The following is a 26657-nucleotide window of genomic DNA, read 5'->3' on the forward strand; positions in this document are numbered from 1 at the left end:
GTAATAAACCATAGATCTTTTGTTGTGCTTTGATTAGAGCTGTCATCTGAGTTACACTAGCATGAATTCAGAGCACTTGCAGTGGCCTCAGTGAAAATTATTCCAGGTTTGTGCAAGTGCAGATGAGTGGTGGCTTGGCCCAGTTTATCTGAATCCTTGTTTAGCTTAAGTACACAGCTAATGGTCTGCTTCCAGGGAGACTCAGCAAGTACCCGAAATCCCCAATTTCAGGATTAATCATATCAGGAAGACACTTGTTTACTGTCACTGCCTAGGTGATACAGCTTACTGAAGTCCAAAGGACTTTTGGTAGAAAACAGCTCTCCTTCATACCTGGAGAATTCCTTGGCTTGGTTAAACCATTTGTAGCACAGATACATAAAATGTTTCAGTGTTGAATAAACAGAAACAGATTTGTATTCCAGACTACTTGATAGAATCAACAAAGGCTGGACCTGTTCATCCCTTGGGAGAAAGAAGTATTAGTGGAAATGTCTCCTTCCCTTTTGGAGAGTAGTACACAGAACAGCACATCCAAGTCATCAGCAGTTACTGTTCCCACAGACTTTGGCAAACACAACATGTGTTGATAAAGTGTGGGAGATGGTGCTTCCCCAGAGAGTTCTTTAGCAGTTTGAGGAAAGCTGCAGAGGAGCCAGCAGCTGTGGGAGGAAGAAACTGCCCTGTAGTACAAGATTTGTGAATCTCCATCTGTTTCATCAAAAAAGGGAAAGGCAGTTTCTTTGCAGTATATGAAAGAGTGGAGAAGCCATAAATAAGAACTAGTGACTCTAGACTTAGATAAGGGTAAATTGAAAAGTAAGGCAAGTGAATAGCTGTGGAAACATACAGAAAAAAAAAAAGGAAGACATCCCTCAGTGCTTTTGGTTTAGGTCTACAAAGTATCTAGATGGCCTGTCTGTAAGATAAACTTCAGTCAAGATGATGGTTTTTAGTCAGTGGAGAGGTTGTGCTCAGTATAGGTGAAATGCTGGATAGAAGCTATGGCATGTAATTTGTTTTTTGTTTCTTTTTCTCCCTGCAGATCACAATTCGAGAAGTCCTGACTGAAAATGAAATAGAAGGAGATCTGAGGCTGACCTGTGATCCAGACTCAAATGTCTCCTTTACCATCATTAGAAAAAAAGACCAGCAAGGGTAAATGGGTCATTCTGAGCACTGTAAAAATTTCACTGGGCCACTGTGATTCCATAGAAAAAGTTACTGGTTTAGTCACCGAAACACTGGTAAAATGGTTAACAAATCTTTGATAAAGTGCATAGTCACACCAGTCTGTGTACCTTAGGAATTTTATGAAGGACTGCAGAAAGATGCCCAGTTTGGGGCATACTTGTCTTCTTGCCTGTCCCCACAGCACTGAAGTAGCAGACAGAAATAATCCAGAAAACTGTAGGTCTCGGGTAGACAAGTGAGTAAAAATAAACCTTAACTTGACATAACAGTTCAAATCTTATTTAACAATTTTGGCACAGTTGAACCTTGTAATATTATGGAGACTCACTCAGTTTCTAAGTTGGTATCAGTGTAGCTGTATCTTCTGTGCTAATTTCTCTTATTTTTTTCTTAAAATTTTCAGTGTTCTCTAAAAAAATTAATAATTTGTATAATCATTTACTTCAAAAGTGTGTGATAATTGAAAGTGTCTAAACAGAGCCATTTGGTATAGCATAAAAACACAATGGTAGGCTTTTCAGGGTGTTGAAGAGTTGTAGTATTTTCAGCCTTGGAATATTTTAGATATTTCTTAAGTTTCCAGCAAAAGACCTTTGTAAGTTCTGCTAAGTGTGGAAACTGTGACAATGTTTACAAAGTCAGATTCCAAAATACTTCTGTCATTTTTAAAAGCTGATGCATTTACTGTGGCTAGTAAATCACTAGCCAACATAGTTTTTGACCCAGTGGGCCAGCCTGTGCCTCTGGGATGCTCACACGGATCTTTTGCTGCTGTCTGGTCTCCTTTACCTTTGTATGAATGCATCAAAAATTGTTGAGCTGGGTAAACATTCAGTGGAAGGTACTGAAATTGTAACTGCAAAACCTGGGGAAGGCTCTGAGGTTGCTCAGGTGAACTTGTGCTGTCAGTGAGAGTGGGCTTTCTGAAATACTATTGAACAAAACTACATTTCTTCCCTGTAGTGAAGAGTTGAATATAAAAGCACTCCAGACTCAGCCCTTCTTTCTACAGTCCTTCCCCAGTGCAGCAGAACTGTCTTCTAAGGTAACTATCTGCAAGTTTTCTGTCACATCCATCTCTACAAATGAGATTTGTCTAATGTTTTAGGAATCAAGCTGCATTAATTCTAGTACTAGAATCTCTGGCCTTTTTGTTGTTGTTGAGGATGTTAATGTTTTCAGAGGGGCTAACAATTCCAGCCTACTGGAATTTATTCCATTTGATCCTGCTTTCCTTCATCTGCTTTATTGTGACTCCTCTCAGGAATGTTTTTAATTATTCTGGCTACTTAGTATAGAGAGACAGGAGAGAAAGCAGTGCAGGTGTACACACAGCAAGGCTAAGCAAGGAAGATGAATGGGGTTATTTGTCAGCTGAATGCAGCACCTACTCCTGCTCACACAAAAACTAATTTCTTATGCACGTTATTCGGTTTGTTATTTTGTTGCTGTGCCTTCTATGATGTGAACATAAGGGAAAAGCAGATCCCTCCTAGGTCCTAGAACCATGGAGATAACATTCTGTGCAAAAAATGCAAGCCCAGTATTTACGTGCATTTTATCTTTGTCTCTTTTGTTTCCCCCCCCCCTCCTTTTTTTTTTTTTCAAATTCATGGGGATCTTGAAAAGGTAAATTATGATATGAGTGAAGCAAAAGGCAAACTCTACCTCAGGATGGAAAAAGGGGATTTCAGTATTACAACCAAGCTAACTTTCACTGGAACCAGCTACACTAATGTAATTGAAATTACACAGACCATGTCCCAGGTTGGTATCCTCAACTCGGATGGAAAAGGCAAGTTGCGACTGCCCAGTTTCTAGAGTGGTGTTCAGGATGCTGGCTGCCAAACAGTGAGGTCAAGTACAGCTCCAGCAGCTGTGAGGTGCTTTGCCTTGATTTCTCCAGTAGCCTGAGTGAAGATTTGACTGTAGATCAGTTGGGTGTCCAATGGTATAAGCTGTTGTTTGATATCATGTTTGTTTGCTCCTATAGATGGAGCACATACATAGGATATATAGGAAATAAGAAAAATAGTATCTTAACAACTGACAGTTACCAATTTTTATTATGTAGGTATCACACATTTCTTCTGAATAAGGACAAAAAAATGTCACAAACAGATACTATTACTTGTGCTATCTGCTGGATTTATACTGTAATAGTGGGGCTCTTAATGTTTTAAGAATGAAGAGAGAGAGAAAATCAATATATAACAAAAAACTATTGTAAAGGGGATACTCGGTTGTGTATGTATGTTCCATTATGTGAGAACATGACGGACTGTAGAAATGAAGTCAAGTAGAAATGAAGAGCTGCTTATTCAAAAGCAGTGGGTTTTAGGGTATCATTGTACTGTACCTTTTCTAAATAAGTTTCTGAAGCTTGATTCCATAGAACTTTACAGTATCCAAATTACACGCTTAGGTTTTTAACTTTTCAGAGACTTTGGAAATTAATGTGTTTCCCCTCTTTCATTTTTAGCTAAAAATTTTTCCAAGGCAGCTTGTATGTATGACAGGTTACCAAAAAGTCAACAGAACACGTATGCTGAGACACACTGCTCTGTGGGATGGCAAAGAGACAAAGGTAACAGGCTCGTACACTGGACTCTTCCCAAAGTTGCCTGGAGGTCATGATGTGCAGGGTAGGTTTCTCATGTCTTCTGCCAGTGCTGATAGCAGACTATAAAATAAACTAAACCACGTAGATTTCAAAATGCATATTCAAATGTTTTCAATCCATGCCTTCCATCTTATGCCTCCATCTTATTTGCTTTTAAATTCATGCTAAGTGTGGGTGTTAGAACATTTGTAAATATGCTTTGTGGATATGGAATGTTGGAAATTATTGGAGGAGAAACATAAATGTTTCCGTCCAGGAGGAGGCAAGGTGCTGAGGAGGAGCCTGATAGGACCTCTACTCTTACCATGCTGTGAGGTTGCTACATGTGTGGGGTGTACACCTGGACTTGCTAGCCAGAAATGCTTCCCACTCCACAGTGCACATGTAGCTTGAGGAAGATTCAGCCTCAAATACCCAGTAATCCAGTGGTCAGGGTCTCTGTGAATTTGGTACCTAAATGCAAATCTCCCACACTTGACAGGATGGAAGGGTTTTGGAGTGACCCACATTTGTCCACAGGTTTGTCCTTGAGTTACTGCACTAGAGGTATGAAGAGACACATCCCACAGACAGTATTTTTTCTGAGTGTTGTCAAGTATCCTTTTGAATTTGGAGAGTAAATCAATTTCATTTCAAGTTTTGTTTATTTTTCTTCCTTCATATGTTTTAGTCTCTCCTGCATGTAATTTAATTTTTTGTTACTTTTTTGTCACCACTTTCTGAGGTTCTTTTCAGAAACCACAGCAAATTCTTTTACTCTGCTGCACTGAGAAGTGCAGGGAGCACTGGTCATGCTGGCCCCTACTTTGAGGTGCTAGATCCTTACACTGAGGCTATGTTAACTGAAAATAAGAGAAAATAACTGCAGTTACTTGTTTGAGAGTTGCAAGCTGTTCCTCTTCCAGTGTAAGGTCATCTCATCTTCATAAAGATTGCTTTCCTGGCTGTTCCTGCTGGAAGTTGCTTTGGGTATAGGTGTCTGTCTTTTGATTATTTCTGGTAATTGCAGATTTGCTGGTAGAGAGAGGACTCCTGTGGTCTCTTACATTTCTTCCAAGTCAGCAGACACCAGCACACCAATGTCAGTGGCTGGTGGGCAGGTGCCAGGTGTGTGTGAGCAAAGACATGTTTTCTCTGGGAACCAGTTGCTGTCCTGCTACCCCTGGGAGAACATGCCCAATGCCTTTTTCTGTATCAGATGAGCCGTTGTGATTTGTAGTGGGGGAAACTTACTTGTTTTTTTCCTTGTAGTGGAACTTATCCATCCCCTCTCCATCCCTTTCCCATGGCATGCCAAGGTCAACTTGTATGTGAAGCATTCGGCACGCACCCACCGGGATGATCTTACTGTTACTTGGAATGAGAAGGACCAGGTAGGAATAGCACCTTGGCTGAGTATTACATTTTTTTCTGAATAAAGGAAACATAAAAGCCATAGAATCATAAACATGCTGGAAAAGAAAAAAATTAGAATCTCTTAATTTCTTTTAAAAGTGCTGTAATTCCAAAATTTCCTTTAGAGTATAGAAGGTATGTACTACTAATTAAATTACCACAAATATTTAGATGCCACCACTATTTAAATTGTCAAAAAATATTTTTAAGGAGTACATGATAACTCCCAGCAACACTACAGAATTAATTTCCTGGTTCTGTAATTGTTTTATTCTTGTGCTTGAAATCTGTAAGCTGTGTCTGAGCACTCTGCAGCAGTGGAGCCTACAGTGTCTAAAGAGGAGACTAAATATAAGCCTCATCAAACTTAAACATGTTTAATGATTTTACTAAAATACAGAGAATAGTTTTTCTTTCAGCTGCACTGTGTAGAAAACTCGGGTAGCAAGAATGCCCTCATGTGAATGGTAATTTGCCTCACTCCTTTAAAAAGGACTTTATTACATGCATTGTTCATCTGAGGAAAAGGTACAGGGAACTCATTATGTATGGTGGAGGTCAGTATGTTGAAGTGTTTTACTTCACAAGTTCCTTTTATATCTCTTGATGTGGATCAGGTATCAGTGTCATCTGCTCTGAAGTTTGGCAGAGACCGTATGAACTACAGGGCCACTCTTGCCCATCCATTCAATTACACTTTGAAGCAAATGGAGCTCCATTCCCTGTCAGAAAGAAGAGGCAGAAAGTACAACCAGCAGGTGAGATCATGTGAAAGGGCTACAAAATACCATGCTTGCTGTGTACCTTTTATCTCAAAGAATTGTAGAACCAGATGTCATCCTGAAAAATGTAAAGAGCACCAAGTGCTATTATCTCCCTGTGTCCAAGCAGCCAGCTTTATGCCCTTTTCTAAGCACAACTGTTGCTAGCTGACAATCTCTGTCTTGCACTTTTAGTAGTGACCCATTTTTGATGGTACGAAGCCAGAAGTGCAGAGCCTAGCAATGAAAATGAGGGAACTTTTGTCCACAGAGTGATGAACGTCCTATTCCACAACAAAAAAAAAAGTCAGAAACCCTTTGATACCCATATGGAGCAAACCTAAATTTTTGGAACTTACAGGGAATTGCAAAACAAGTGTGAAAATGTGAAGGCTGTAAAATACAATTGTGAGATGCATTAGCAAAGCACATGTGGGGGAAAAGAGGAAGATCTCGACAAATCCTCCTTCGAGATCAAAGACTACAGAGTATCTTCTGTCTAAAAAAGACTGTATAGGCCTGGACACCCCAGTGCTGAGGCTGAAGGCTTCCTGCTCAATAATAATCTACACAAATTCTGGTATCTTCTGTTCGTTCATCTGATGTTTTTTTCTGGAACTCACAGTGGTGCTCTTACCTTGTCTTCATTAAGCAGTCAGTGCCTCAAGGTTGTATTCAGAGGGAAAGGTTGTTTTGTAGTGTCCTTATTCCACTGCTGTCACTAATAGGTGTGTGTGATGGGCTCGGTGCAGCTTCCAGAGGAGACAAGAGAAAGATGTGTGTTGCCTCTGATGTAATGGCGCCTTTCCCGGTGCCTTTGTCTAAGGTGCTGAGCTTCCAGGCCACCTGGAGTTCAACGGAGTTTTAACTTTATTTTTTTTTGGCATTTTTGTGTTTCCTTTTTTTCCCCACTGGGTGGAGATCATTTTGGTAGATCACCCTGCAGGCTCTCCTGCTAGTTCTGGTCGTTTCATGGGACAAGTCCTTCTCTTCTGGTTTCAGCTGCAGCTGGCAGGGAACAGTGGGCAGCCTGCTGACATCCGACTGACAGTGGAGGATAAATCAAAGCTGGATGTCACTGCCTGGGATGGCTGTGTGACCCTCTCTTCAGGCCAGGTACGAGTCTTTGAGTCTGAGAAGGGACGGGTGCAGCCACGTGTCAGGTTTTGAGCCTCACAGAATGCATTTCTTCTGCACTTGTCATATGAAAACCTTGTACTTGAAGCCAACGTTTTCATGTCTCAGGTGGAGAAGAATAAAACCTCTGAAGATTTCTGTTTGATGGATCAGATATGTTTGTATTTGGGATGCAGTTTTCCCCCAGGACAGAATCATTGATCCCTTAGGCTTCTTGGTAGAGATGGAAGCAGTCTCTTATGGATGTAGGCCATTCAGGGGTTCTCAAATGGGTGCATTTTTGCCCCAAAACCATACTCCTCTAGTATATACTGAACACATATTTTTAGAAAGTTATTGATATGTACGTCTTAATTTTTTTCCTCTTCCAGCTTCAGAGAGTGTTAAGTTTGGAACACCTGCATGTTTGTGGGTCTCTAGAGCAGAGATCAGCCTTATTTAATGAATTTCTAGATCTGAACTGGGATGACAAAAAGTTCAAACACAATTTAACTTACGAGGTAAGAGACGGCAGTTATGTCTGTTAACTCACCATTACTATGGAAGCTGTACTTAATAGATGGGAATTTATTTAGTTTTTATATATATAATTTTGAGTGGATTTTAATAAAGCTTCTCTAGAGTACCATTTTCTGTGAAATACCATTGTTTCATTTGAATTTTTTTTTACTTCTCTGCATAGGAAGAAACATAAATGTAGCATAATTAAGAAAAAATGAGCTCTTACAAAGTAGAGGCCTCACTTATGCCCTAAATTTACAAAACTTTTGAGTTAATTCTGTAGGATGGGGACCAGCAACTGTGCTGATAAGTCAGAACATTGTCAAGTAGAAATGTTACTGTAAAACTCTGAAGCTACTACAATAAAATGGCCAGCACATGGACAGGTTGAGGTTGAGAGCTGGGGTGAGTGAGCACAGAGTGTCTTAAGATTCTGTTATCATGTTTTAATTTTGTTTTCTTGGTTCATTGCAGAGAAATAAATTCTTGCATCCTGATAAATTTCAGTTAGAAGCTGTTCTGGAAAATATTTTCCTGACCTCATGCACCAAACAGAAGATTCTGGGTAAAATAGAAACAAACTACTCGTCTTTCCTTGACCATTACATCAAGTTTGAGTTCTGTGACCTTCCAAATGTAAGTCTCACATAAACATAATGCACCTACTTCGCTTCAGATGTAATTACAGGTTTGGAAACTCAGTTTTCCTCCGCTGCAACTTTTCATGAGAATTGCCACAGTTCTGTAACTTAGCAAAGCACAAACAGTGTCTTTTGATGGGCTGAGGCAGAAAGGTCGGGTTTGCCAAGGCAGTGTCCTACAGCTCCTGTTATGGTTGTAAACATTCCCACTTCCTCCATGCTCTTTCTTTCCTGTTCCTCTCTCAAAGGCCTTTTAATTTCATGTTTCTGGAGAATGTCAAAACAGGCTCATGAGTGATTGAAAAGGCAACTAGAGAGGAATAAAAGTGCTTTGCTTCCCCTGCAGGTAAAAGTTTACTGTTTTTTTATGGCTGCTCTGTTGGTTGTGATGGATTTTTGAACCTTAGTGTAACCTTATAGTTGTAATTTATCTTTATGTTACATAAACATAAGATTCAACCAAGAATCTTCCTTAGGTGCAAATTGGACCCCAGAGTTGCTTGTAGACATTCACAACAAACACAAAACTTCAAACTTACAAAAAATGTCTTTTTCCAGTTCCCGGTGGCTAAAAAGCATCTCAACTGGTTTCCTCATTTACTGTCAGAGCAGGTCACACCTAGTTAGTAATGGGAAACTGCAGTGAAATTCTGATGCCAGAGAAAATTTTTTCCAAGACCAAGATGTGTTAGTGCCTGTTTATAATGCAGAAAATGTATATGCATGTTATTTCAAAATCAGGTGCCTCTGTATGCTTTTGGATTCTTGTGTTCAAAGGCTTGCATCAAAATGCCTGGGGGGAGTAGGCTGCGAAGCATAAGACCAAAAAAAGAATGGGCTTGTTCTAATAAAATAAAATTCCAGCTGCTCATCTTATCTTAGGCTGTAATCACTGAACAAGCTTTGTTACACCACAGAAATTGAAGATGTAGTGAAGTAAGAGTGCTGTGAGGAGGATGTGCTGGTTTCTGAGACCACAAGATTTGTTCATCACTTCACTGTGTAATTTCATGAAAATGGGAACACTGTACAGCCACTTACCACTCTGTGCAGAGCAAGTTTCTTTGGAAGAATTGTTTTAACACCTTTTTTGCTTATACTTAGGTAATTGTTTTCTCTGGAACACACCAGCTCAACAAAGATGACATCATTTTGCAATCAAAGGGCAGATTTCACCTTGCTGATCATGGGAGAGATGAGGTGTTGATTGGGATAGCCTTAAAAAATCAGAGTACAGCTGATGTGAAGAACTATTCTTTGGAAACTGAGGTGAGTTTTGCTTTTATTTTAGTGGTACTGGGTTTTGTTTTTTAAAGCCTTACTGCCATCTGTCTTCCAAACTGATCAGGTGCAGCCAGTGACTTGTAAACCAGCAGGCAACATAAAACACTCCTGATTTCTCTAGTTCTGTGAAATTAATAAGGTGGGGAAGTTGATGGTGGCAATAGCATAGGGCAGAAAAACGTGGTCAACAGCATCCAGACCCTCCATTTGAAGGAATATGGGTAGTCAGTCATCATTAACTGAGACAACAGGCCACTCCTTAAAATGATGATTCAGTAACAGGCTAAGACAAATACTAAATTATTTTTCCCTCTCTCTTTAGAAGGGAGATAAAAGAAGTATCAGCTGAGATCAGCTGATCAACACAAGTTAGCAGCCTCACAGGGAACTGACTATTAGAGTATGTTTCTTTCATTGCTACCATTAAAATTTTGTCCACAATCCTTCTGTTGTCCAGTCATTTAGCTCTTGAGCCAGTCATCCTCATAATGCCTGTGCCGCTCTTACGAGTGTAATTCCTGTGTAGTGCACAAGCATTGGAAAGCATTTCCTTCACCACTTACCCTTCTATGCGAAGCACTGTTATTTGAGCATAAACTCTGAAAATTCATTAATTCTGTGTGGTGGCTTTGAATAAATGTTTTTCCTTTATTGCTGCAGTTAAGGGCCTTTGAAGATATTTGGGCAGCCCTCAGAGGAACTGCTACTTCCTCATCTGTTCAGAGCCAAATTCTGGTGGAGGGGATTATTGATCAGAAAGAGAAAGTAAAAGTATCTGCTTCTAAAGGAAAGAAGTGTATTCAGTGCTACTTGGGGTATTTGAAAGGTACGTGCTTTCACAGACGATGCTTTTAAGTCATTTGATGTAATTTTAGGTGCTGTTACAGATTTGAGATTAAGAGTTTATGAATTAGTGAAGTCAGAATTTTGTACAAGTTACTAAACTCAAATCTCAACCCAGATTCTCTGTGCACTTTGCCAGCCCTTTTTGCTTATACTCATCACTACTTGGGCAGAAACAGCTTCTGTGTATGATGGGTGATGAGTGACTGACACTCTTTCACTTAAGATCTAAGCAGGTTTGAAATGTCAGCAACAAGGGACAGTAGAAGAACAAAGTAGAAAAAAGTCTGTAAATCACTGTGACCAAGAGGATTATTTAGATTTTTATTAATTCAGTGCTTTCTTTGCAGTAACAAACTTGTATAAGTAAACCACTCATAGGCCACAGGGAAGAGAAAATCAAACACTGACACTGAAACAATTTTCTCCTGTTTATCTCATATTTTTTTTTTCCACAAACACGTAACAGTCAGACACTGATTGATCACCTAATTAAAAAGCTGACTTTGAAACAATGCCTGTCAATGTTGTTCCTGGAAATGAAGCTCTTGCTTTTCATTGTCTAAGGAGATTTGGAAGAGGGAATGGAAGTCAGTGCTTGTACTGATGGGCAGCAGGTGGCTGCTGTGAATACCTATCTCAGCACCAAAGGTGAAAGGCAAGAAAAAGTGGCACAAGTGACTCTAACAGCTGTTAATGGGAGCTTGAGTCTTCTGGCTCATGGATGTGGGGATCCAGTTCTTAAAGCTGAGGTGAGACCCTTCAGTGGCACTTCATTACAGCGTGATTTTTTTTTTAAGAACATTGTTTAATCTTGTCAGTTTGATGGAGAATCTTTCAGGTAGACTTCAGGTGTGAGTTTTGTTGAGTAACGGGGGAATTATGCAATTTAAAAACTCATAATAACATGACTTGTCACTGGTGGGATAACGTGGTGAGAATTAAAAAGCATAGAAAATACAGGGTGTATTCTCTGAAAAGGGTAAATAAAACAGGAGCAGCAGGAATGTGCCAAGGCTGCTCAGCATGTTGGTTATAAAACTAGGATTAGAATTCCTGAATGTGCTTTTACTTCTAATAGGGCTTCACTCTCTGCTTGGAGGAGGCTTTTCAGTTTTTCAGCCTTAGACTCTTCTGTTCCCATTTCCAACCATTTACTAATGCAGGAGTCATTTCCCCTGAGAAATGAGAAGCCACTGTGGTTCTTTGCTGGCATTTAAACTAGAACAAACTTTGAGTGATTTGGACCCAGCAGGAGCAATTTTAAATGATAAAATTCAAGGTTTTTAATCATCTTCCCGCAGTACAAACTTTATGAAATTGGGAGCCTTCTAAAAGCCAAACTAATGGAGAAGGTGAAGAAGTTTGACAGATATATGTGGAGATTCAGGAGATCAGTAAGTATCTGTATATATCTGTGAAAGCACCATGAAATGTTCACACACTGTTAATTCAAAAATCATGACATGGCATGCAGTTGTTCTGTTTTGCTTAAATATTTAAATTTTTATCTTGCACTAACCTGCAATCCAGGTCCTGTATCTCTGCACCAACGCCAGGGGGTTCAGCATTGCCTTGGAATGGAGTCCAGCTTTGCTTGTGATTACTGTGGATTTTGACACTTCTTTTTTGGGAACCAATACAGGTGCAGCAAGTTGAGTTTCTGTCTGAAGCAGCTGGCTGGCCTTCGCTAGCCTTGGAAAAGGCAGCAAGATTCCTCCACAGCAGGGGTAGGGCTGTCGCCCAGGTCTGGAAGCAAAGTGGAATCAGGCAGATACTGAGAAGCAAGCTCCCACTTTTCCTGGATAAAATTCAAGACCTTGTCCGGCAAATGCAGAATGAATTGCAAAGTAAGCAAAACCACGCAAAGTGACATGACAATTGGGACATGACAAAGAAACAATAGGACATTGTCAGTGACGGGCAAAACAGAGGATAAAAGATGATGAACAGCACAAATCTTTCTGTTTTGGTCTAGCAAAAATTTCTGATCTTGGCTCTTAGCCTGCAGAGCAGGAACCTTGATGCAATAAGGTCTAAGTAACCTCAGTGTCACCACCTTTCTAATGAAACCAGTGAAGGGGCATTCTCTTGGACACAGGAGTCTGGTTTCAATTGGATGAGAAAAGAGCAGAGCCCTAATTCCTAAGCTGAAGCATTTCTTCTAACAGTTCCCAGGCAAGCACTTCCTCCCAAAGTCCTGTTCATATCCATCCTTGAGTTTTGGGTACTTGTACTAATCAGATTTCACTTCATCTGTTTTTTTCCAAGACTATTCAGTAGCCCCCTAAATCACTGTTCTGCTGGACTTTTGCTCACATTGAAACCATTGAGAAATGTAGTCAGTTGTGATTATGTGAGAGAACCTTCCAGCCTCTCAAGATTAAAATGTCACTTTGGGCCACTTACCCCTAGATTTTCCCACTCAAAAGAGGATTTAGTTGATACAGAGTTGATACACAGCTGAGGTATTTGAAATGAGTTGTGGCCAGACTGTCCTGTTATTCCTCGATCAAGTACAGGCTGAGCTGTACTGCTCTGATAGAGGCACTTTGCAAAGTATTCCTCACATTTATTTTGCAAAGCAAGTCTACTTATAATGCAGGGTGTGGATCAGACTTACAGCTGAATGCCTCTTTCATATTTTTTTTAACACTGGGTCCATGCACACAACTGTGAAATGTCCCTAACTGCCATTAAAACAAAGCTGCCTCTTCCTGTTTTCTGTGTCCCTGGTTCACTTATGCTGGAAGTTGTGGGGAAACAAACACTTTGTAACCTCTTAGCTGAGGTCTGTTTCCTGTGTTCTGCTTCAGAGCCACTAGCAACTTTGAAGGATGCCTACTATGATGTGACCTCGAAGCCACTGGATGAAGTTTGGCAAGAGAAGACAGAAGAGTACATGAAGAAAATCCAGACTTTTTTGCCCAGGATTGTAAAAGATGTGTGGCTTATGGAACCAATCCAGGTGGCATTAAGGGCTGTGAAAGCAGGCTTGGATATGGTTGGTATAACTCAATTCTCCATTTTTAATAGTTTGAAAGATAAGGCCTACAAATTTAAATACCACCTCTGAACTATGCACAGACAAAAATAGTTAAGTGTTTTTGTTTATGGAAATTGTGCAGTTATCTTTCCGCATAACAAGCTTGTGCACAGCTAGTTTACTGTTCTTGAAATATATGACCTGCTTTGAAAGCAGTATTTCTCCAGCTAGAGGAGAGGTTGTTTTCACTAGTTGTAATCACAGTCAGTCATTCGTGTGGCTTTTGTTTTTCTTCCACAGAGGAGCATTTTGATTCCAACAAATAGTGTGCAAATAGGTTTGGGCTCTTCTAGTTGAAAGGAAAAGCACACATCATGACACCAAGTTGCATTAACAAGGATACCAATCATTTGCAAGCTACTGAACCACATTAACTCAGTGAAGTATTAGTATACTTTAGGTGATGTTCTTTTAGGAAGGGTGTATTTCTGTCTGTTGTTTGTTGCTGTAATGACTAGTGTCTGTTCTTCGGGTATTAACCTTTTAAGTGACAAGATGCTGTCAGGCAAGTGACAAATGCAAGAGAGACTGAAGTGCTTTTTCACTGACTGTTGCTCCTTATCAAGTCATGCCCCTGCCTGAAGCCATACTGCAGTCAGGTTTCTAACCTCCCTTTCTGGTTGTCCAATAGACTGTGCAGCAGGTGCTCAGGTGGGCAGAGGCCATGTTCTCTAGAGCCGTCAGCAAGATCCGGAAGCCCTTACTCAACTTTTACAGGTTTTCACCCAGGTAAGTGGTGTTCTGTGCAGGATCCCTCCTGCTGGGTAGTGCTGTGGATGGGTGTGTGCACATGACATCAGCTTGTATGCTGAGGGCTGCAGACAACCACCCAACCAGATTTGCTTTGGGCACATGGCAAGAGTACCATGATGTTAATTGTTGGTGGTTACCAGGACAGGCTGCATTTCTAGAGAAGCTACTCAGCAGCAAACACAACAGCAGTAGCTGATAACTGGCCTTATATGGCATGGTGTGTTGCAGGGCTTGGCCATTGTCTGTCTTTGTTTTGCCACTCAACCAGACTACAGTTCTTACAAACATTTCACTTCCACATTTCTAATAATAAAGCAACTGCTTTTCATCAGCTTAGCAGATAAGGGCACATGATATTTTGTTTGTATTCTACAGGAACTGCTCAGTGGCAGTAAAACTGCCAGTACTTCCCAAAGCAGACCACTCCCTGGATCTGGCTAATATTACTAATTATCTCATTGAAGAAAAGCTAATGAGGCCTCTCCAAAACCTCTACAATATCAACTTAGTTGCAGAGTATTACAGATTCAAACGGAGGATGCTGGAGACCCCCTTTGAACGTAAGCCCTTTCAGAGCTGCTTTGGTTTGTAACAGTCTATTTACACTTGGTTCTCAATTTCACAAATCGTATTTGGAAGAGTAGTTGGACCACAGACCATAGAGATAGTCGCTAATTAATAATCTTCCTATAAACTTTATATACAGTCTTTCCTGTAAAACAGTAACTGTCTGTACAATATCAACCCTTCAGGTAAAGCTGACATGCAGTAAATAATCTGCTTAATACAGAAACCTGAGACTAGAAGTCAGCAGGTGGCATTTTTCTGTCTTACCTTTATGGTCTTGTGAGTTGATACCGTGGTTCAAGGCCAGTCACACCTGGCCCTAGGTCTTGCTATGGGGGCTTTGTCCGTACTTCTGTTCACTCTAGGATGAAAAAGCCAAGCCCCACCAAAACTTCAGAGACAGTAGTACCTGAAAACCATTGCTGAATGCTAAAGGACAGCATTAACTGTCCCAGCAGTCCCTTGTAGAAGATAATGGCTTTTCCAGAAAGAGGTTCCTCCAAGTAGACAGGCACAACAAAGGGCACTGAAAGTAGGTCCTAGTGACCACATAGTGATACATTAACAGAGTTTCCTGGACTGAAACTCTGATGCTTGGGTTGGTCAGGGTATTTTTTTTGAAGACAGTTAATAGTGCTGGTTTCTGCACAGGAAAGTATCATGTGCCTATAAAGCAAGGGTTGGGAGGGAGGGATAGAGCTTACAAATAAGATTATGAATTAGCACGACTGTAAATCAATACAAGCTGTGAATCCTGATTCATGTTTCTCCAAGTTTTAGGATACTCAGGTGGATCTATAATGAAAAAGAAATTCCTAGATTGTTTCCTGTCTGAATTTTTTTGTTGCAGCACAGTTTGTAACTAATGAAAATGTAGTAATAGCTTGAGAAATTATTTTAAGAGTATGCCAACCAGAAGCTGCTTGTGTTGCAGTACACGCGTAGTAGCACAGCACTTCCTGTTCTGTGGAAAACTAACTAGTGTTTCTTCTGAAATACTGTTCTCTAGATCATGCAATATTAATGGGGACCAAGCATCTAATGACTTTTGATGGAAAAATTTATGATTTGGCATCAAAGTGCAGTGTACTTCTTGCCAAGGATTTTCTTCACAATACTTTCACTGTAATACTAAATGAGGAGACTGGTAACTCAAGATCACTGTACGTGGAGATGAATCAGACTGTGAACAGTATCTACCCAAGACTACAGGTAGGAGGGTAAAGTCAAACATTCTTAATTTCCAGACCAGAAATTACCTTCAACTAAGCAACCAACCAGAACAGAAAAAAAGAAAATATCCTCAAAATATTGATGCTCAAAACATAATCAGAACAGCTATCAGGTGTAAGTGCTAGAAAGTAACCACTTTTAAATCAGGCAGTAAGTCCCCAAAATCAGAGGCTGTCTCCTTGCTCTGAGTACTTAAAATATGAGGTTTGATGTGGAATTTTTCAGTTTTCCTCTTAAATGGTCTGAGAAGGGCAGTTAGAGAGGTCTGGAGAACAAGCTGGGCCTATAGTCTCAGTGTCCCTGGCAGGTGGTGTCCTTTTCTGCTCTTCCAGAAGTTTTAACACAAACCTGTTCTTATTCCCTAACACAAGGCTGAGCAAAGTTGACCCCATCCCACCTGCAAACCCAGACTGAGCTCTGCCTGTCATTGAACTTTCATTATGACGTATTTGAAATTTCATTTTAAAACAGATACCCAAGACGTATAACTTTTCCTTTATGGAGAACTGCCAAGTACTGGATCAACCCCTTGAAAAGAAAACCACTAATTCAAGGAGAGGAACCAACAAAATAGAAGTGTCTAATCAGAAAGGAGTTTCTGTCTCCTGTGACTTTCAGTACAATCTCTGCACAGTCACTCTGTCTGGATGGCACCATGGTGAGTACTGATCATACAGCTGTGTCAGCTAACACTCATCCTTTCTGTATTTCCAAATTATCATTACCTGTAGTATCAAACTGTGGGTGTCTTTCACATGCTTTCCCTTTCTTCATTTACACACACCTGGAAATGGCCCTCTGCATTCCCAGTTATTCCCATTCCCAAAAGAACACAAGTGTTTTTTGAGGTTACAGCTGTTTCAATGCAATAAAGCAGACAGAAAGAGGGGGTGGTGATGTCAGGGGTGGAAGTATCATGCTCTTTGGTCAGTCAGTGCTTTTTTTTCTGCTGATGGAGAAATGTCAATGTTGTCTAGTCTCAAATCATAGCAATTCTTTGTATCCCAGCTTTCAGCAAGAAATACTATATTCCTTGGGTTTGGTTGCTTTTGTAATTTCTGTTACATATTTCTACATGTGTAGTATTTCATTACAAATGTAGTCAGCCCAACCCCAAACCTTGTCTGAGAATTCTCAAACCTGCAAGAGCATGAAAGAGGGAGGCCTAAAAGCTTCTGGGGTTTTTGCCATACTTGGAATACATTCCCCACACTATTCTAAAACTCAGACCCCTGAGATAAGCAGAGAATAGATACAAGGCCCTTACCTGTTCAGGAGAAACAAAGGAACAGCTGGCACACCCAAGGGCAATGCAGGCTGAGAAGAACCCATAGTGGGTTCTTGGGCTTGCCTTCCCTGTTCCACATCACAGCTGAGCTCTGCTGTACAGAGCAATCAGAGCCGAGAGACAGCTTCTAGAATTTTCCCGTGTCTCTTCCTATGTTTTACTCCATTTCAATTTCATTCCAGGTATATCAGCTGGACTTTTTGGTACCAATGATAATGAAGCTGGAAATGAATGGATGCTTCCTAACCATTCCATCACGGACAATGTGCAGGTGTTCACACAGAGCTGGCAGGTCAGGAGCTGAAGGGCCTCTTTCTGTGCAGGTCACCAGTAGTGCTGAAACACAAAGAGCAACATGGACCACCCTGTTCTGGCTTAGGTGAACCAAAGCTCATAGTGAAGAGCAGCATACTGTACATAACTGGGCACAGAAATGCTACCATTTCCAACTTTATTTCTATACCTTCCTTTAAAAAAAGAGGATCACTTCAGGTATCTTGTACTCTTCCTTGCTGTTGGAGAGAGAAATCTTCTGAGATGGAAGCCTATGTTTATGTTAATGGGGCAGGATCGTGACATGACTGACTATACAAATCATTTTCCTAACTGCTACAAATATTAACTTCTAATATTTTCATTAAAATGCAACTAATGGAAACTACCCACAGAAGTTGAACTAAAAATAATAATCAATGAAAAGCAATACATAAGAAGCTTACTGTCATAAACAAGCTGGAAGGTCACGTATCTCCTCCTTTAAGTGGCTGAGGGCACACTGGCTGCACTTACACCATCGATTGGTGTGTTTTATTTGTAGGGCATATGGCATCTTTGCAGTTCTGTATACCACCAATAAAATGTTATGGCTGACTCTAGGTGAACTCAGTGCTGTTTGCAGTCATCTCCTGTTCAGAAAAAAATCAGAAAACTGACTTGGCAAGAATGTGCTGTTGTCATGCATCATTAAAGCCACGGCCAGACACGCAAATGTGCAGTCAGTTCGTGCAATGTCTTAGAAACTTTTCTAAAGCAGCAGGAAGAGATGATAGGGTGGAAATACCCAGCTCATCCAAGCAGTGTATTCAGCTACACCCATCAAATGGAGATTGCAAAAACCCTTCCTGAGCAGAGGTTTCAGCACAACTGCATGATATAGAAAGTAAAAACTCACTTAGGTTAAAACTGGCCGCATACTTAAATGCAGTGAGTCATCCTGCATTGCTGGAGTCCCCTGCCATCAAACTGTACACACAGACTGGCAGGTTGTTGCTACCAGAAGCTTCTTTAGAGACCTCTCATACTCTGATGTCAGTTTACACTCGGGTTAAAAGAGCAGCTGCTGTACAAAATGAGGAGGTTTATAAGGAGACTGCACATGTCTGACTCCTGCAGGATGAGGGTTACCTGAGAGGTGAAAGTAGCAGATAATTTTCATTAGTAATTAAAGTAACTGAGTTTACACTTGCTTAAAGAACTTCTAAACTCAAAGACCTGCCTGGAAATTACTGGTTAAAAAAATACTGAGTTGCCATCTGATACAGGAAAAACAGCCCAGTGTTCAGTCAAAACAAATGAGAAACTTTAGCAAATGCTCACTACTAGTTCTGTTAATATTCAGTATCATCAGCTTCTCTCTGGTGTCCTAAGGGATTTGACCTGATCCACGTACAACAAGAACCCAATAACTTTTCTGTTGTCCAAATACTGTAGTGACCTCCAGATCAGGTTGGCTTAAGCCACCTTGTTGTTTACCTGTGAACAACCCAGCAAGGATATGAAGATTTTTTCTCCACCAAAAAGATCTAGTAAAAGCACAGCCCTGATCTGTCATATGTAATAAGACAACCAACTACTCTGTCAAGCAACCAAAATTGACAAAATCAATAGAAAAATGCAACAATGTCTGTAATATTTGTGAGATACACATTTTTATAGAGTGCAAGGTATGTCTCAATATTAATGAACAATAAATGTTAATCAAAGCAGTGCACTGAGCTGCCTCTTCCTTCAAGCCATCTCACATTGGAAATCTTAAAAACTCACACTACACTGATGTATCCCCAACTTGACTAATTCTGTTTTCCCAGGTGAACAAGTGCAGTCTCGTACAGAAGAAAGTGAAGCCATGTCTGCTTACAGCTAAGCAAAAAGTCTGTAAATTGTTTTTTGAAGACTCACATTCACTTCTTAGGAACTGCTTCAAAGTTGTAAGTTTAACTTCAGCCATCAAAGGACTACCTGAATATCCAAATGCCACTCTTCAAAGGAGTACATATAGTTCTTGCAAAGCTATAAAGAGCAGTTGTGGATAACTTTTAAGTGATCAGAACAAACATCCAGGCAGAAAAAAGCTGATATATCACCATAAAGTAAGATCCTTGACATGCACCAAATAGTGACATGACTTTGCAGTGCTCTTTAGCATACAGGTCTACAATTTGGAAATACAAATAAACCCTTCAATATTAGGAGGAGGCTGTTGTTGGTGAATGGTCCTAACAAGGGCAGGGGGGAGAACATACAAACCAAACTTCATGTATTTCCAAATTGGTGTCTCCAGAGGAGACATATGTTTGCACCCTGCACAGTGCTCCTCTGGACAAACCCCTCTGTGTTACAGGTGGACCCTCAGCCCTTCTACAGCATGTGCACACAGGACACCTGTGAAGCACAGGAGCTGAAGGCTGCCTGCAGTTTAGCAGCAGCCTTTGTTCATTTGTGCAACAGAAATTTTGTTCCTGTGGAAATTCCTCCTCAGTGGTAAGTTTCATTTCTGTTCATCCTGAATATTGTGACTGCATTGCTGCAGTACTTGCATGTCTGTCACTCAAGAGCACTTAGGAAAATAAAACTAATCAATCCGACTATGGGCACATGCAAAATTGATCCTATTCCTGCAATTACTCTTCTTGCTCCTTGTCTATCTCACCCTGTTCCCCCAGAACCACACCATAACCCATCAATCCATACCCTCTAATGGCTTGCTTCTTTCCTCATCTGTGTAGGAGGCAGAAGGATACCTGCAAAAGAAGGTGTGATTGTCTCTAGGAGTTCCAGTTTTTGGTTGTTTACTTTTTGTCTGAGTAATGCATTTGTATTCATATTAACAGATATTATATAGCCACATTGAACATACTTTGTGACCTACTTTTGTACTTTTCAGTCTCTTTTAATGAAATCTATCATCTTTAACCTAGAATTTCAAGATTGTCAGTACCTGTATTTTAATGCAGCTGTCATCTGGATAGCTGTCTGATGGGAACCTGTTTAAAAATGCAAAGAAAGCTGAAGAGCCTGAAAAGAGAGTAGTCCTGGCTTGACAATTTTAGCATTACAGTCCTTGCCAATTTCAGTTGTTATTGTGCAAATTAATTACGGTTCCCCACATTTTTGGTGAAGGTGCCCACGCTGCTGCATTGCACCTTGCTGCAGTAATTAGATTAGGACAGTTACTGCTCTACAAGAGAACAGGAGGCATGTTCTGATTACTTGGTAAGTGCAGTTTTGAGGAAAGAATTATTGTGTAAATCCACAGCCCCAAAACACTTGTAAGTAATAAACTTTACAGTTACTGCGTTATTAACTGTTACTGCAGTTACTGCAAATTCATCTCTACAATTGCCATTTCCAGTGTGCATTCTGTTACTCCAGTCCAACCTGGCTACGTTGCAAAGCAGGTAACTACAGAACAACCAAGATCTGTCTATGCTGAAACACAGCAGTACTCTAGAACCCCTTGCTATTTAAGGATGATAATAACAGCTGTGTATTTTGGCATTTTCTATATTCCCTACATCCACCAATTTGTACTCTCCATTGGAAATTCTGCATACAGTATCTTTTTTGAACTTGACTACAAATAGGTATATAAATAATGACATATAAACTATGATAGTCTGTATCACTTCTGTTGATGACTGTTCACATACTGTTCTCTTAGCAGAAATGACCAAGAACATCCCCAAAACTTACTCTTCTATTCAGCTGGATTGCTAGTTATTCCTTAGTATAGACCCAAAAGGTCAATACCTTCTCTGAAACTTGCTATATGCCTCTTATCTTTTCATTGAATCAGAACATTAAAGGAAACATACATACAAATTATTGTCATACTAACTACTGACACACTTGCCCAAGTAATAACTTAAAATGTAATGACATTTTTACAAGACTGCAATGAAAACATTTAAATGACGAAATAATGCAGAAGAGCCAATATTGCTTTTGCTTGAAACACTACTAGGTTTTATGGTCCATGCTTTGATAAGGCTTAGCAATGAGAAAACAGGGTGAGCTTTTTAATACATGCAATTAAATGTTACTCATTTTGTAAACTCACTATCACCTCAAAAGAAAGCTTCCTGGCTAAAACCTTATTTGTGTTATGCTTAAAAAAATAAAACTATTTGCTGAATTCTCACCCACAAAGGAAGGGAATAACTATCAAGCAATTGTAGATAATTGAGTTAGCTGTAAAATATAAACCTAGACAAAAAGAACACTCAGTGGGTAAGTCAGTGCAGCACATGCACACACTGCCATGTGGTGATAATGCCAGGTGACATTATCTGCCTCATGAATTCTGTTCACCCCGTGTGTAAGCAGTAGATGGCCATGAAAATTCTTGTACACAGGAAGTGGTTTTAGCTCCAGTAGTTCATATAGTCTTAAAAATATTAATATGAAACATAGAGAAATTTTCTTAAATCTGACCCTGAATATTCAGTTGAAAACAGAGTTTTAGAATGGCTCAGTGGCCAAAAGATTGAAGTCAGCTGGTGCCACTAGTTTATCCAATTTCTGAGGAAAGGGATTAGAATTACAGTGGCTCACAAGCTCAGTTAACAACAATAACATGCTATTAAAGCATGCTATCAAACAAAGCATCCTGGGGAGGTACACATGAATAAACATCTTTAAGACAAGTATTTTTTCTCTATTTTATGCTTCCAGTTTTGGACACCAAGTTTATCTAAGTTGTGAACCAGCTGAGGAAAGTCCCGAGGTCTCTCTGTGGGGGTAAACATTGAAGGGCTGAGGAAGGAGATGATTTAGGTCTTCAAGTATGTAAACATGCTAGAGAGGACGTGTGACAGCCCCAGCTGCAGTAAGGGAAAATTAGGTGTGATCCTGTGAAAGTCTGTAATGGCCAGGCTGGTCACCAGCATGACCAAGAGCCACCTGAGGTCATGAGAATGAGAGAACACGTGCACTGCTCTCTAGAAACTGTCTGGTCAAGGATCTTTGACTGGATAGCAGAACTACCCAGATCCCATCGACTTCAGTAGTAACGCTACTCTCTGCCTTCTAAATGTGATTTTAGCATATAACGTGAAGAAAGAAGCTTAAAGCTTTGGTTCCGTTTAGTGTATCTGAGATAAAACTGTCTAAAATGCTAAAATACCTTTTCCCACAGCTTTTTGATAATGTCATAACAATGTGTTGCTATTTTTCCCTTCATAGATTTCTTCTAATTCAGCATAGTAATAGCTTGTACTACATGTCACTTGTCCTTTTCCATCCCTCAAGTACTTACTAACCCCTTACCTGGATTTCATCTCTTCTTCATTTCAGTTTGAGCCAGTTCTGAAGGTCAGATGACAGCCTCAACGATGGAAGAACCCCTTCAGCACCCAAAATAAAACTGCTGTTTTAGGTAGATGAGCTAGAAGCAACAGCAGGGAGAGCAGTAAAAGTGTAAAATGAATTAGTGTTAGAACTATGAATATAATGAAGCATATATGCTATAAAAGGAAAGCTTTTCACCCAGAAACACCTGAAGGCACGAGGAATTATTTCAGCCCAGCAACAAGAAACCAGATAATCAACCAGAAGAAATTAGACATAGGAGTATTCGTTACTTTTAAAAAATTATCCCATTCAGTGGCAAAACTGCCTCCTCACAAGCCTTGAACCATAGCCTGAATACACTTAGAAGCTGACAAAAGATCCTTTCCAGCTCAGGTTATACACGTGGGCTATGCTGTGAAGGCAGTGTGTTGGCTCTGAACCTGTGCAGCCATGCTGACTTCTTCTCCAGAACTGAAACTCAGCTGTTCAGTAAATTCTGGAGAAAGTGATCTTTTTCCAAGGAAGTGCCCTGACACGCAAGAGGGCTAAGAGAGAAATAAGATAAAGAATTGAATTAAATAATTTAATAACTTTCTCTTTTTTATGCTGGTTGAATTTTTCCCTTATTAATGTGCATATTGTTTAGTGAGATGGTGGCTTTACATTCTCCCTTTGTGTCTCCAGAAGCCCCTTCACAGAAACCAGTTAATGTGCAGGGAAAAGGTGGCTGATAACTATTCCTATCCATAGGGTATTCTTAATGTGTTATAGATACTGTTGTGTGAAAGGATTTCATCTGTTAAATTACTCTCTATGTTGTATTTTAATCTATTGATTAAAAAAACCCACGTATTTTGCCACACAGCATTAGGAATGCAATTATTCCTTAGCAAAAAGATGCCTTTGCATAATATACAAACATTGACATAATGGTGTTCTGAACTATGACATAATATTAATAAACATTTGACTTCCTTATTTTTATGCTGGAGTACATTTTTCTGATTATTCATAAGAATAAAGTGGTATTGATCTAGAGGGTTGGAACAGGCTGTGTTTAAATGGCTCCGACAGTTGTTGATAGAGACAAAACCAGCAGCTGGCTTCAGTTACTGTGCATGCTGCTTCAGTCTGTGCTTGCTTTCTGAACACTGGCTCTGCAGTTTTACACAAATTCTAGGTAAAACATGATTCTCATGCTAGTCAGGAAAAATTCCTGCAATTCTTAGGATTCCCACAAGCACGAGATGCTGCTATAAAAAGCATGGCAGAAATCAAGTTTGCTTGTGTAGTAAGTTTGTAATAGCTTACTTACAGAAAACAGGTGATTTATAATGAGGCTAAAAATGTATAAAATATTTCTGAAAGTTAAAGAATATTTATACCAACTACTGATTTAAAAATGCATAATCTTCTCCCCAGTAGCTCAATGCATGCTAAGCAGGCTAACCACTTTTGAAAAAATACTGAGGTAACAGTTGCAAGAATAATATGTCAGCAAGTAGAGCAAAATATTGAGAATTTCTGCTTTGCTTCCTGCCTCACTGCAGCACAGTCTGGGGGTAAAGAAAGGAGAAATGTAACCATTTGCTAACTGCAGAGGACAGCAACACTGAGATGGGTATCCTAGAAGCTACACATAACAACCCATGGGTGCTAAAGAACCCGTTTAAACACCAATAAACATTTCAAACTACACCCACTGAGCTCCGCACATTGACAGATGTCTCTGAGATGTTCCCAAGTTGTGCAAATGCACATTTTGTGTTTAATACTGATCAGAGAAGCAGTAACTAGAACAGGCACCCCAAACCAGCCTGGAAGCCCACAGCACTGTGCAGGAGCTGGGCAGGGGTTGCTCACACTGGCACACTGGCATGGCTCAGTCAGCAGCAGCTGCAGCCAACAAAAACCTCAGCCCCCCCCCCGGTGTGCTCAGGGTTGGCCAGACACACCGCTGACCTCATCAACAACAAATACTGCATCAGACCAATAACAAAAGCTTGTACAAAACACCAATTCTACAGAACAGAACTAACAGTGACACTTCCTTTTTCAATACCTTGTTCATCATTTGAGTTTGGCATTGACTTACAGCTTTAATGAATAAAGTCACGGCTTATTTTTTGTACTGGCAGCTATGCCTTTCCTATGTGCCACGCGGACAACTGGTTTCAGTGCAAAGGCAATTTCTTTTTCATGCCATCAAAAAAATAGCAATAAACATGCAGTAGTTTGTCACAGGTCAGGAGGTTCTTCACATGAACTTTGTAAATCCATCAATGAACCAAGGAAACCATCAATCCAAATGATTTTTATGTATGCCTTAATCATTGCATGTTAATGTCTTGGGAATTCCAACATGGAAATCATACACCTCCCTGCCTGACAGAAGCAAGATGTCAGCTACAGTGTAAGGCATATTAGCAAACTAGTCATTAGCTAGGACAGTAACAGAGGATGATGTGGGGAAGCACATTCCAGCAGTCCCCAGTGGCTGGCAGCCTCCCTGCCTGCTGCAAGCTGACACACTTGTGCAGGGAAGTGTGCCAAGATGAGGTGATGACTCAGCACAAAAAGCATCCCTCCATCCCACTAAAATGTTTGTGATTTTTCATGGATGTGATCCTCCAGGAAGGCTCCCCTTGGCAAGATTTGACTGAATAATTTCTTAGGTCAAGCCTTCAGTATTTCCAAACTGGCAGTTTTTCCCTCTGCACTCAACCAGCTTTATCAGGACTAAGCTTGGATTGTATAACTGCTAGTAACACTGCACATTTTTGCACACCTTGACTGAAGTAATCTGAAATGTTTATGCTTCAACTGAAAGTAATACAGGACACAGACTATGTTGCCCTGTGGGAAATGCATAAAACCAACGGAACAGCTGAAGGATCTACACACCAGACTGCAAATGGCTATGCTCTTGCCTCCCAGCTTGCTGGAGACCAGAATGTCTGTACCTATAACTCACACTGATCAGAGTGGTCTGAACGCAGCCACCCACAGAAGTCAAATCATTTTTCAAAGTTGGAGTATTTTTAGTGGCTACAACTCACTTTCAACATGTCCTTTATATAAGTCATATATGGAAACTCCAGATCTACATCACTCACAGACATTAATACACACCATGCAAAGCTACGTAGCAAGCTTGAAGATTTTGCTGAGAAAGTTTTAAATGCACAGGTTCTCCCATGTCTGCTAGTTGAGCTCCCCAGATACTGGTATGTGCTCAGATAAATCTGCATTTGTTCCAGTTATGGCAGAGCTAACACAGAGTGCTCAGAAGCCTTCCTGCAGTCTACAGCCATTCACCTGCCCTCTTCAGGGTCCAAAATACCAAGCACTCCTAACGAGAACCCAGCTCTGACCACTCTCTCCACAAGACAGGGCTAGAGAAGCCACTCACCCTCTGTTACGTGCTCTGCTCTACAAGGGCAACAAAATGAAAGCCAAACCCACATTCTACTCTAGAACCTGAGACACAAGATGTTGAAAAAGGAGAACTCCCACTGCCCAGTAGAGCCCAACAGTGTCAAAATCCTTGCAAAGCTGTCCTGAGCTGCTGCAAGAATGAGCCTGTCTCTCTCTGCCCTGGAAAATCCAGAAATTAGATACTTCAGGCTGAGCCTTCAACCTGGGTGGTAAAGAAGCCACCAACAGCATCAGTTACTCATTAGGTAAAGCACAGCTACACTCCAAGTCAAAGCAATCACTAGAACTCTTCTGTTCAGAAGCTCAACATGCAACTTTGCTAGGCGCATCTTTTGCTTCCAGTTCCTAGGAAAGTACTTGTTGCTGTGAACTGTCTTAAAAG

At 40.4% G+C, this 26657-nt stretch overlaps 1 protein-coding gene across 1 annotated transcript in view; it reads left to right on the forward strand.

Moving 5' to 3' along the window:
- The window catches only part of LOC127390638 (uncharacterized), an 81374-nt gene extending 57553 nt beyond the window's left edge, over positions 1–23821 (forward strand). The window contains exons 49-71 of the mRNA XM_051632471.1: positions 1046–1158; positions 2158–2239; positions 2824–2961; positions 3677–3839; positions 5069–5190; positions 5830–5970; positions 6976–7089; positions 7482–7610; positions 8086–8247; positions 9357–9521; positions 10197–10362; positions 10947–11131; positions 11684–11776; positions 12025–12229; positions 13196–13383; positions 14057–14154; positions 14554–14738; positions 15755–15957; positions 16450–16636; positions 17449–17558; positions 19354–19473; positions 19887–20026; positions 22841–23821. Of these exons, the coding sequence (XP_051488431.1) occupies positions 1046–1158; positions 2158–2239; positions 2824–2961; positions 3677–3839; positions 5069–5190; positions 5830–5970; positions 6976–7089; positions 7482–7610; positions 8086–8247; positions 9357–9521; positions 10197–10362; positions 10947–11131; positions 11684–11776; positions 12025–12229; positions 13196–13383; positions 14057–14154; positions 14554–14738; positions 15755–15957; positions 16450–16636; positions 17449–17558; positions 19354–19473; positions 19887–20026; positions 22841–22856 (3225 nt within the window). The 3' untranslated portion in view covers positions 22857–23821. The remainder of the gene's footprint in view (positions 1–1045; positions 1159–2157; positions 2240–2823; positions 2962–3676; positions 3840–5068; positions 5191–5829; positions 5971–6975; positions 7090–7481; positions 7611–8085; positions 8248–9356; positions 9522–10196; positions 10363–10946; positions 11132–11683; positions 11777–12024; positions 12230–13195; positions 13384–14056; positions 14155–14553; positions 14739–15754; positions 15958–16449; positions 16637–17448; positions 17559–19353; positions 19474–19886; positions 20027–22840) is intronic.
- The last annotated feature ends 2836 nt before the right edge of the window (positions 23822–26657 follow it).

This window comes from Apus apus, chromosome 14 (genome assembly GCF_020740795.1).
Source record: "Apus apus isolate bApuApu2 chromosome 14, bApuApu2.pri.cur, whole genome shotgun sequence".
NCBI lineage: Eukaryota > Metazoa > Chordata > Aves > Apodiformes > Apodidae > Apus > Apus apus.